The following is a 12,818-nucleotide window of genomic DNA, read 5'->3' as shown; positions in this document are numbered from 1 at the left end:
TCTGTCCCTCTCTACAACTAGAGGGAAGCAAATCTGTGTTGAATCAAAACAGCAGTGGCTGCTCTCAGTTATGTGTCCCTCTATCCCTGGAGTCCATGTTGCTGTCAGTGCATACAAACTCCTCTGCTTGAATTCTACCTGAGTAGGGCTTTCCCTGTTTGGGAGGGCTCTAGGTCAAAGGGGTTTGTGCAGGTGTGTAGCATTGCTCAGTATTGCAAGGTCCCAGGAGACCTGGCAGATTTCAGAGCATGAGTTACCCATGCTTCTGCTAGCATACCCAATGACAACATAGCTCCAAACCATGCCCAAGGATCGCATGGAGCAGAAGGCCCTTTTGAGTTTGCAGACCACACACCCACCCCCTCTATGAGACTCCTGAACTTTTCCCTCTGTGGTGATCAGGTGACTCCAAGTCTATAAACTCAACCTCATGGAATATTTGCTTTAGGGATTCCTGTGTCTTCATTAGGGGCACGTCTATACTTGCGGCAGTGTACAGAGTACACACACTGCATGCCCAGCTGGTATGGATATAAATAGCTGTGTAGACGGAGAGGCACTGCTTAGGCAAGAAGAGAAGAAACACACCTGAACCCCCAGGGTATGTACCCTACACAGTTCTCTGTGGGTATGCCTACACTGCAATTAAACACCTGTGGCTGGCCCATGTCAGCTGACTCAGTCTCCCAGGGCTCAGGCTAAAGGGCTGTTTAATTGCAGTGCAGACATTTGGGCTTGGACTAGAGCCTGGGGTTGCAGGATCCCAGAGCCCTAAACATCTGCACAGCAGTTAAACAGCCCCTTAGCCCGAGCCCCTGGAGCTTGAGTCAGCTGACACAGGCCAGCCGCACAGCACTTTCCATGTCTACACTGCTATTTTTCAGCAGTGTACTATCCCCCTGCCTCCCAGCACAGCTGATGCCTTTCCCTGCCGCAATGAAAGCCTCCAGTAGCAGGGAAAGGCTCTGACAAGAGGGAGGTGGCAGGGAAATGCTCCAGAAGCTCTCCACTGCCAGAGCCTTTCCCTGCTATCTTCCCCCTGCTGGAGCTTTTCACAACCACATGTAGCTACACACTGCAGTGAGTGTGGATGGAGCTTCCCCTTCACTGAGGTGTGTGGCTACATGTATCCTACATGGTGCACAAGTGTAGACAAGGCCTAGGAAAGAAAGTTTGTTCTTAACTCAAGTTGATTAAATTGAGGAAAATCATAGTGAAGACAAGGCAATTTTTAGTTTTCACATGAATTAGTATGTTAAATTACAGATTAGGCTCCCTACAGGGCTTTTCTATGAAAAGGGAACATCGAGACTTTGGAAATGCGTATTGAAAACCTGATTTAAATACCTTCTTTTCTCTCAACTTGACAATTTTATTCAAGAAATACAATAAAGAAATAGACTGAAATTAGGAGTGTGACTTTCTGTAGTTATATGTGCAACTTAATTTCTTTCAAGTCTATTTATATGTAATCTTTTTCCCTTTGAAACACACAAGTGAAGATTGCATTTGCTGCAAGTTTATACATCATATTCTGAATAATGTGTTACAGTTGGACTGAGGATTCTATTAGAACCAAGTTTCAATTAAGCTTTTTTCCATTTGAAAATGTAGCCAATATCTTATAATTTGATATTCCAACCAGGCTCTCACTGCAATAAAGACAGAATAAACATTGTTTTTTATTTTATATTCCCCAACAGCTCTGCATTTTTCAGCGTACAGAGCTGCTTTAAAAATGTAATATCATTGGGAGTCCCTAAAGTTAGGAGATTGCTTTAAGTACAATCAGAATTTAATATGGGGGGAGAGGTTGTTTTGGGTTTTTCTTTAGGTTAGAATGTCAGGGCTTTTCAGCTTATTAATACATCACGAGATTCTGTTTGCACCTGTTTTCACTTCTGTGTAAGGTGTAGATAGTACGTAGGCTAGTGTGTAGGTGTTGTGGGAGGAGACGCAGCAAAATGAGACAGCAAGAGCAATTTCCTCAGTACACATATGAGTACTACCCTCTTACCTGCTGGGCCAGGTAGTTTCCAAGAAAGAATGAGTCTTGTTTACTTAGCTTAAGACCAGTCCATTGCATCTGTTGGAAGCTTACTTCAATAGTCACTAAGAAGATCTTAAATCATCTTTGGGTGTGTTAGGATTATTGTGGCAAACACATATAGTTCAGCCGGTTTGCTTATTTTAGGTAGATATGGAACTGGCAGCGGTCAGAGCCATATACTACAGAATGTGTACTATAACAAATCTGAAATAATGCATAGTGCCTGATAAGAACTCTTTAATCTGCACATGCTACTGTAGAATTTCAACCTTTTTTTTTTTTTTTTTTTTTTTTTGTTAATAAAGAAAAATGTTTTGCAAGGCCAGCATGAAGCGGACAAAATCTGGAGCAAAGAAGGATTTTATGCAGTAGTCATATTTCTCAGCATCTTTGTCATTGTTGCAACATGTTTAATGGTAAGTCTGTTGCTTTACCTTCTTTCTGTTTTCATTTATTTATTGCTTACATCAGCCTGAAAGACAGAGTCCTGCCTCCTTTATTTCAAGAGGGTTTTCATAAAATAGTCAGAAGCTTAGCCTCTAAGTAGCAGTGAGTAACTCTGATAGTGTTGGGAGGCCAAAGCCTGATGAGTAATAGAAATACTTATTATGTTTAGAATGTTTTATATCTGATATAAAATATCACTAATGGTAAGTTTCAGAAATAATGGACATTTAACCATTCACAATAACCATGCAGTAATTAAATTGAGGGCTTCTAGTAACATGATAATCCATGAGAGTGAAGCCTAAGTGAGTGGTTTATGGAGGTCACAGGAGCCCTCAATGTCACTACAGATTTCTAGTGTATTTTATTTCTTATATTATGTGGTAATAAAAAATACAACATTGACATAATACGTTTTATACATGGTAATATGGTATTAGCACTGTGTAACAATATAATTACAATAAAATATGAATTTGACATTGAAAATATTGATATTACCACTATTCAAAAATGTAGTTAGGGATAAGTGTGTTATTTAACTGCTCTTTTAACATGACGTCTAACATGTGATGCAGTATATGTCTGGTGGTCAGGTGTCTAGCCACTGGGTGTCCAGGGAACATCCTTGCCAATGAATGAAGCTCAAAAAAATTTAAAGGGCCCTGAGTGCATTTTGACACTGGAGGTATTAAAGGGACACTCTGAAATCTTTTTCAATTTGATTTTGTTAAAAAAAAAGGAAACTGTCAGTTATAGCTTCAGAATCTGAATCATTCCCACACTGTTAGGGCAGGAGGAAGGCTCCACCGTCCCTGAGTCTCCAGGGCCATTCTTTGCATGTCCTCTGTGATGTTAAGTTCCATAAGTTTTCTCTCTCTGAGTAGTGTTCAGTGGAGGGATTCTTTTGGTTTGCCCCACTTTCATGTTCCTCCAGCTGCTCAAGAATGTGTTCATTCTTAACACATGTCCCAAATATTTCCATCATCTTTTCTGGATAACTTTACAGATAAGGAATTGTTGAACTCTGATGAATCTTGGCACTATTCATTCCTTTGAATACCTAATACTTTTCAAACAGACTTGCTTTCAAGGGCATTTAGATGTCTGTCTATATACCTTTGGATCTGCAGCTTTTACATCCGTATGTTAAGATGGAAATAACATTTCAGATGAAGATTTGTTGTTCGGTCTGTAAATTATAGATTTTTGATGACAAAATCTTACTTAAACTGGTAAAGCCTCTCTGAAGTTGGGGGGGGAGGGAGTTCTTGTTTTTTTCCCACCTGACAAACATTAATCCTCCCTCTTCCCCTCCTCACCCCTCATTTCTTATGGAGAATAAGACACATCGCATCATCAAAGATGTAACTCTGGAAACAGGATGTGATAACTTTTTCTGTCTCTGCTGCCTAGCTGTTCACTTTGTGGAAGCAGAGTACAACACCTTGGACACCTATTCCGCCTTCCTCCTTTTATCTACATAATCTCTGAGTGCATAAGCATACATTTAGCACACATAAAATCACGAATTCTGCAGGCTACAAAATGTTGGGCCTGTAATGGGGTACCCAAAATGGCTATATTGGAATTATACTGCAGCTGCATATTTATCCCTAAATGCTTATTCCTGGGAGTGTCAAAGGTGCTGTTGGCCAAATCTGGATCTAGATTACTTGGAAGTGTCTCTTAAAATGTGAAGTGGAAACTAATTAGATGGGTGCACAATAGTGGTTAGTGCAAGCTAGTTGAATTGTCTATGTTAATCCTTTGTTCTATAGAATTATTATGGAAATTATAAAACTGTACAGCTTTTTCTCTTAATTGGGTTTTACAAATCATGATATTTAACTACACAGTTTTTACACTGACAGAAGACTGTGCATTAAAAGTCTTTACATATTTTATTTTTAATTTCTCTGGAATTTATTAATGAACTGCAATAAGAAAACTATCAAGCCTATATTTTATTATGCAGTGTATTGCTATATACAGTAATACAGTACTACATGAGCTAAATTCAGACCAGTAAATTGTTCCTCCCAGGCCACCCATTTATTTCTGTGAGCCCCCCATCACCAGAATAACTGTGTTCTTTGTGTCTCAGAAGGGATTCACCACCAGTGGTCCTCTTCTGCAGTCCAGACTATGGACTAATTTCTTCTGAGCGCTCCATACATCATTTATAACATATTAAGCAACAGACTAATTAAGTGTAACTATTTAACAATGCTATTCTAAGGAGAACAGGTCTCTCTGTGATTTTTATTTTGAATAGATAATGGTTTGTTATTACACTAACCATTTTCATACATAATACTATATTTGATAGAGCAGGTTGAACTATTCATTTTGAATATTTCTTATGAATTCAGCCCTTTTTTGTTTCGAAGTATTTCAAAAATGATCCAGATTTCTTAATGTGCTCTTTATTCATAAATAGGTACTAAATAGGTAATTATTCGACTACAGGTTACTTGTAGAGCTGGTTAACAAATGGGATAATTTTTTATTTAAAAAAGTGTCCCTTTTTCTTGTCAAGAGTTTTCAGATTCTGAAATTTGAAAAACAGAATGACTTTTTTCACATACACAAAAGAAAAGACAAGAAAAATTTGACCCTCTTTTGTGTAAATTGTGAGATTGAACATTTTTTGACTGGCCCTAGTTGTTTATAAAAATGTAATTTGTCATTCATTATTTTTGCAGGATGGTTCTTACCAAAATCATGTGGGGTTTTTTTCTGCCACTTGATTGAATTTTACAAACATTTTAATCAGGAGAATATTGAATAACAGGAAATTCACTTGTCCTGTAAAAATTTTCACAACTGATCATTTGTTCTAAAGTTTGTGCAGCTTTTAGACTTCACAAAATTTTCAGGATACTCAAAAACACTATGATCATAGGAATATACACAAATAATTTATGACCCCATACATCAAAGAAAACCAAACTTGGCCTTTTTATTCTTGAAACATGAGATTAATTTTAAAAATACTGCATCATGGTAACATCTTATGTTCAATGCTTAGTAGAATTGCTGAGGGAATAGTAAGAGATTAACCAAGGATTTCTAGCCAGTCCAAGGGTTAGTTTCTCTTTCTAGGAGGCCTCTTCAATTTTTCTTACGTAAGCTTTATTGAGTGACTTAAGCAAAATCAAAACAATATACTTTTATTCTGAAGTAAGAGTGTCCACACACATTCATGCACTGAAATAACAAAATATATGAGTTAAAAATCAATTTGCCTGTGAAAGTTAGGCTCTCTTTTGAGGTATTCTGGGCAGAAACAAAAGGTGTGAACTTCAGTGTATGTAGATTAGGCCTACTCATGACTCCATGTGGACCCAAGCAAGGAGGCGACAGGAAGAGGAGTTGCATTCTCATTGAGTTGTGAGTCTACACCAGGGCCCTCATATATGCAAAATTTAAAGATGTCCCACTGTGTCCTAGAAAGCAGCTCTTTAAAGATTAGGGATTTTTCTTCATATTTTTCAGTCATCCTGTATCTCTGGGTTAGTGTGTACCATTTATCCTAGTGTTCTGAGGTGGCTGTAGAGAACTGCCTTTCCTTAACTCTTGTGAGCTATAACAGGGACAGACACCTTATGCCATGAAGGCCTTGTCTACGCTCAGCCTTGAACTGAGTCTAAGCTTTCTTTAAATATGGCTGTAACTAAATTGGTTATTTGCATAGTTTTGTGGGCTATTATTGTTAGAGCCAAACTGTTTTTAAAAAACATTTTTTAAAATCCAGAATGTCTTTTTAAACATGGTTTTGATATGATTTTTCCCCATCCACACTGTTTGGGCAAACTGTGTTAGCTGAAACCATGTCTAAATGAAGACCAAACATGGTTCCTTAACTCATTTCATAGCCTGTTATGGGTGGGATCTAAATTTACTAGGTTTTTTTTTCTATGTCAAATAGCAGATTGGAGAGAGGTAGGAAATTATGCTAGTCTAGATGGACCCCAAAGACCTAACTGACTGTGCCTCCAAATGAGACATCACATTGAAAGAAAGCAATGTAAATATGTGATTTAAAATGTTGTGCCATGAATGGCAGAGTGATATTCTCATAATCAAGTATCTAGGAATTATCTGAAAGCAGAGAAGCCCAAAATGATTTGTAGGAGGAAAGTGGTTAGAATATCTCAAACATCTGTATTTATTTATCCAATATACCTGTTGGGTTTTGTAATACAATTAGGGCTATTTTCCTCCAAAGTGAGGAGGACCAAATCTTGCTCACTTTACTGATGTGATTTATTCTCTAACTCAATTAAATGAATATAGTGTTTACATGTGTTACTGAGGCCGGCCTAATGGGTGAATTGCTTGTAAATGGGACAATTCCAAGTTCACACTGAAATATTAATTTTTGAATATTACCATGAAAATGGATGTACGAGATATATCCAGTCACACACATAGGGCTAGGCAGTGACAGGCCCTGACACAGGGGCTTGAATGAGAGTATTCATGGAGCCTCACTGAGTGGAAGGAGCCTCACTGAGTGGAAGCACCATAAAAGTTCCTGGATTTGTGGCAAAAGGAAGTAGAAGCAACACATTATGTTCCTCAATTACTCAGGAACTTGTGGAATCCCCTGTAGACACTGCAGGCCAGAGGGATTTCCTAAAGTCTGGGTGGATGAAAAAGAGACTGAGTTGGAGAGTGCAAAAATATACTTATTTTGTCTGCTGATACTGGGACTCGCTTTAAATTATTTATAGCACCTAGAAAAGAAATATAGTATGGTTGTTACTAGGACTGTCGATTAATCGCAGTTAACTCAGGCAATTAACTCAAAAAAATTAATCATGACTAATTGCAGTTTTCATCGCACTGTTCAACCATAGAATACCAATTGAAATTTATTAAATATTTTTGGATGTTTTTCCACATTTTCAAATATATTGATTTAAATTACAACACAGAATACAAAGTGTACAGTGCTCACATTATATTATTTTTCTTACAAATATTTGCACTGTAAAAATGATAAATAAGAAATAGTTTTTTTCAATTCATCTCATCCAAGTACTGTAATGCAATCTCTTTATCATGAAAGTGCAACTTACAAATGTAGATTTTTTTTGTTACATAACTGCATTCAAAAACAAAACAATGCAAAACTTTACAGCCTACAAGTCCACTCAGTCCTACTTCTTGTTCAGCCAATCGCTCAGACAAACAAGTTTGTTTACATTTACGGGAGATAATGCTGCCCACGTCTTATTTACAGCGTCACCAGAAAATGAGAACAGGCATTCGCATGGCACATTTGTAGCCGGCATTGCAAGATATATACATGCCAGATATGCTAAACATTTGAATGTCCCTTCATGCTTCGGCCAACATTCCAGAGGACATGCTTCCATGCTGATGATGCTCGTTTAAAAAATAACGTGTTAATTAAATTTGTGACTCCTTGGGGGAGAATTGTATGTCTCCGGCTCTGTTTTACCTGCATTCTGCCATATATTTCATGTTATAGTAGTCTCGGATGATGTTCCAGCACATGTTGTTCATTTTAAGAACACATTCACTGCAGTTTTGACAAAACGCAAAAAAGGTACCAATGTGAGATTTCTAAAGATGGCTACAACACTGCCTGTTCTCACTTTCAGGTGACATTGTAAACAAGAAACAGGCAGCATTATCTCCTGCAAATGTTAACAAACTTGTTTGTCTGAGCCATTGGCTGAACAAGAAATAGGACTGAGTGGAGTTGTAGGCTCTAAAGTTTTACATTTTTTTGTTTTTAAATGCAGTTTTTTGTACATAATTCTACATCTGTATGTTCAACTTTCATGACAGAGATTACACTAGAGTACTTGTATGAGGTGAAATGAAAAATACTATTTCTTTTTTTTTACAATGCAAATATTTGTAATCAAAAATATAAACTGAGCACTGTACACTTTGTATTCTGTGTTGTAATGGAAATCAATATATTTGAAAATGTAGAAAAATCCAAAAATATTTAAATAAATTGTATTCTATTATTGTTTAACAGCACGATTAATTTTTTTAAAATGCTTGACAGCCCTAGTTGTTACAGAGACATGATAGTGGTTACCTTATTGTAAGTTTCATAGATTTTCTTCTTCTTTTTTTTAAACACTAGAAGGGATCATCTAAAGTGACACAACCGCAGCTCAGAAGAGCTTGTTTCTTCTTCCAAAAACAGTAACTCCATAGCTGCTAAAGAGACATAGTGTTGGGGTCCTTTGCAATGGCAAAAATGGGCCCCTTGTTACCTTCACAGTCACTGCCAAGCCAGTGTATCTTTGACCTGGAACTCCACTGAGGTCAGTAGAGCTGAATCCAGAATTAATATGACATTATGAAAGTAGTTACTACAGATAGCTGAGTGGATAGTGGAATCCAGGTTAGATGGAGTTTTTAGATGTTAACATTTTGGCTATTGTAAAAATACAAGTTTTAAATTATCAAATGGCACCAGTCCACAATCAGCGGAACCTATTATGCATATGTTGGGTTTTATTAAGGATCATTGTGTATTTCTTGGTAGAGAAGATTTAAAAAATGTCTCAAGCTACAAGAAATCTACTGTCTACCTTCCCCAAGGAAACAAACAAAAACATGTGACATTTCTGAAACATTTAGAGTCTAAATGAATCCTGGAGTGATTTTTTGAAGTATTATAAACCTGAAGTGCTGAAATAATAGCACAATAGTGTTGCAAAGGTGACCTTGTAAAATTATTCTATTCTGGTAACAGCTCTTTGTGCAATGAGTAAACAACAAGTATTTTGAAACTCTAAAACAAATTTAGGACATTAGTTAGAGAGAGATGAGTCTGGATGTTTCATAAGCATCAGATGATATATTGCACTATTGTATTTTTGGTGTTAATATTTTGTGTAGCTTTTCTATAATTACTTTGTTTACCAGTATTTCTTTCCATTCAATGATTTTTGTGACAACTATCTCCCATTATGTTTTATTTATCTCTTTAATAATACAACTGCAGTAACTGTAGTAAAAATAATTATTAGTTAGCAATGAGAACTTCTAAAACCTCCTACTACCTGTGTGCCAGTCATGGTTTATATAATAGAAATATTTACCCTTTTTGTTGGAAATACTTCAGCCCATGAGTTGTGGAATCCTTCTAGAAATCATTGATATTATATAGATCAATCCTAGGCATTTTTAATTCTTCCTTTACTTTGTTTTCACAGTAGTTGGGATAAAAATTGATACTCTTTCCTTTCTGTTTCTATAGGTTCTGTACAGATTAAAGGAAAAAATTCAGTTCTCACTGCGACAAGATAAGGAGAAAAAACAGGAGATCCACCTTTCACCCATTCCCCTGCAGACAACTCGGTCTGAGTACAAGACAGCAAACAGAATGGTCCAACCTGAACAGGCTCCTAAAGTTGTTAATGTCATAGTGGACCCCCAAGGCCAATGTGTTCCTGAGATCAAACCTCCACTCTCTGCCAGTCCATCGCCTTTCAAAATGAAACCTGTGGGCCTTCAAGAAAGGTAGGATTATGCCGTAGCACACTCAATATTTACTGTTTCATTTTAAGATCTCATAGCATAGTTTGATGTGCTCCTTGACCTCCTCCTTCAGAGAAGCACTAAAAGGTGCCCATCGAACACACTGAGTGCCTTTGACATACCTTTTAAAACACAGGAACATTGGAGAATACGAAGTAATAATCGACCAAAGCAACAACACTTCTTTCCCCTCGCACCCTGTCACACATTTGATCATCAGTCACATGAACTGTTTAATCCCTCCCCCATCATACTTCCCACCAGACAGAAATCCCACCCTCAGTTGCCTCAGGATATGTCTACACTGCAGTCAAATACCTGCAGCTGGCCTGTGTCAGCTGACTCAGGCTTGGGCTAGCAGGCTTTTAATTACGGTGTCGATGTTCAGGACTGGGGTGGAGCCTGGCCTCTAGGACCCTCCCCCATCACGGGGTTCCAGAGCTTGAGTCCAGCCCAAGCCCAAACCATTTACATCCCAATTAAACAGCCTCGTAGCTAGGTTTGACAACTTTCTGATTGCAGAAAACCAAACACCCTCGCTCCCTCGGTCATTTTCACCAGGCTGGGCAGGGGATTGGGGTCCGGGAGGGAGTGAGGGCTCTGGGCTGGTGGTGCGGGCTCTGGGGTGAGGCCAGAAATGAGAGGTTCAGGGTGCAGGGGGGCTCCAGGTTGGGGGGTTCAGAGTGCAAGAGGGGATGCGGGATCAGGGAGGGAGTTTGGGTACGGGAAGGAGCTCAGGGCTGGGGCAGGAGGTTGGAGTGGGGGGGGGAGAAGGGAAAGGGTTCCAGCTGGGGATGCGGGCTCTAGTGTGGGGCCAGGAATGAGGAGTTTGGGGTCTAGGAGGGAACTCCAGGCTGGGGGGTTCAGAATGAGGGAGAGGATGTGGGCTCTGGGAGGGAGTTTGGGTGCAGAAAGGGGCTCAGGGCTGGGGCAGGGGGTTGGGGTGTGGGAGGGGTTTCAGGGTGCAAGCGCCAGGCAGCACTTACCTTAGGCGGCTCCCAGAAGCGGCTGGCAGTTCCCTCTGGCTCCTAGGCAGAGGCACAGCCAGGCGGCTCTGTGCACCGCCCCCACCCGCAGGCACCACCCCCGCAGCTCCCATTGGCTGCAGTTCCTGCCCAATGGGAGCTGCAGAGTCGGCGTTCGATACAGGGGCAGCACATGGAGCCTCCATAGCCACGCCTCTCCTAGGAGCCAGAGGGAAACACGAGCCGCTTCTGGGAGCCGCACAGAGCCAGGGCAGCCAGGGAGCCTGCTTTAGCCTCGCTGCACCGCCAACCGGACTTTTAACGGCCGGTTGGCGGTGCAGCACCAGCAGTGTTGACCGGAACCACCAGAATCCCTTTTCGACCAGGTGCTCCAGTTGAAAACTGGACACCTGGCAACCCTATCCGTAGCCCGAGTCAGCTGACACAGGCCAGCTGTGTGTGTTTGATTGCAGTGTAGACATACTCTCAAGTCACAATTCCAACCTTTCCTTTGCATCCTGCAAAGCCTTAGTGGGCATTGGCGTCTGAGGGCAACTAATACCTTTGGGTATGGAAACAGACTAAAACAAAAGCTCAGAGAACTGCCCCGTCGACTCTGAAACCTCTCTACCCCAAATAGACCACAACACAGGGGCAGTGCCATGGCATGGGGGTTGCAACATGGAGGCACAATGTAGGGTGTGCCTAATGCCTTGGCTTTCTTTAGTTTGGCCTTGCACTGCTCTCTGCCATTACCTTGTTCTCCCTCTTTTTTGTCTGTTGATTCACTGGCTGTGTATTATTCAAATCCCAGTTTGTGAACTCTCTAGGGTAGGGACTGTCTTCATGGTGTACGAGGGGGCCCTAATCCTTGTCTGGGTTCCTTAGGCATGACCGCAGTGTAACTAATCAACATCATCCAGCCAGGAAGGCTTGTTCTGCCCCCATAAGCAGGAATGTCAGGGGTACAATGCCCTCTCCCTTGATGTCACTCATCAAATGGGTGACCCCACTGCCATATTTGGCAGCAAGGGGGAATCTGTGACTCCACCTCTTGAGGAGGGAATAGAAGTTGGGCAATCGCAGAGAAGCACTATGACCTCTGCCTGCAGGGCTCCCCACTCACACAGACGTACCCTTCTATGTAAAGCTGCTGGGGAATTTTTCGACAAATTGTTTTTTGCCCCAAAAATGCCAATTCATCAAAACTAAAACACCTTATGAAACAGGGTTGGTTTTGGCAGATCTCCCAACTCAGAAGGAGGGAGGGGGTAAAAAAAAGCTTTGAAATTGGTAACATGGGACATTGTGACATTTTCAAACTAGAAAGATGCAGTTTTTTGAGTCAAAGTGACTTTTCGTTTCAAACTTTTAGTAAATTTAGACCAAAAAGGTGGGGAAAAAAACCCCACTGAAATCAAATGAAACATTTTTGAAATTGAAAAGTTTCCATTGATTGGAACCTTTTATTTATTTACTGGGTTGGTTGGTCGGATTTTTGGTTTGTGAAAATTTTCAAGATTTTGACTTTTTGTCAAATCTTTAGAAATCTCAAAAATTCTCACTGGATAGGAAAACCTTTTCCTACCTAGCCTTGACCGGGTGTCCCAGCTGGACTGCAGAGCTGTGCCAGGTCAGGGTTTGGCTCTCTAAATCTCTCCTTTTTTAACAAGAATGGAGACGTTTGGTACAGAAGCAAACACTGTTCACAGTTACTGCTATTGATGTATCACTGAAACAATTCTGTGGTTTGTCCAGCTTCTTAAAATATATTTTGTTTATGAATGATTCAGTAGATTCTTTGCACATCT

General features: G+C 40.0%; 1 protein-coding gene across 1 annotated transcript in view; it reads left to right on the top strand.

Annotated features, from left to right (window-relative positions):
• PTPRR (protein tyrosine phosphatase receptor type R) overlaps positions 1–12,818 on the top strand; it is a 197,434-nt gene that overhangs the window by 111,163 nt on the left and 73,453 nt on the right. Inside the window, exons 5-6 of the mRNA XM_024212658.3 lie at positions 2,356–2,466; positions 9,762–10,024. Coding sequence (XP_024068426.2) covers positions 2,356–2,466; positions 9,762–10,024 — 374 coding nt within the window. The remainder of the gene's footprint in view (positions 1–2,355; positions 2,467–9,761; positions 10,025–12,818) is intronic.

The sequence above is a fragment of the Terrapene carolina genome, unplaced genomic scaffold (assembly GCF_002925995.2).
Source record: "Terrapene carolina triunguis isolate 2854851 unplaced genomic scaffold, T_m_triunguis-2.0 Scaffold68, whole genome shotgun sequence".
Classification (NCBI taxonomy): Eukaryota; Metazoa; Chordata; order Testudines; family Emydidae; genus Terrapene; species Terrapene triunguis.
The sequence above is the reverse complement of the archived record's forward strand: the minus strand, read 5'-3'. Positions and strand labels throughout refer to the sequence as shown.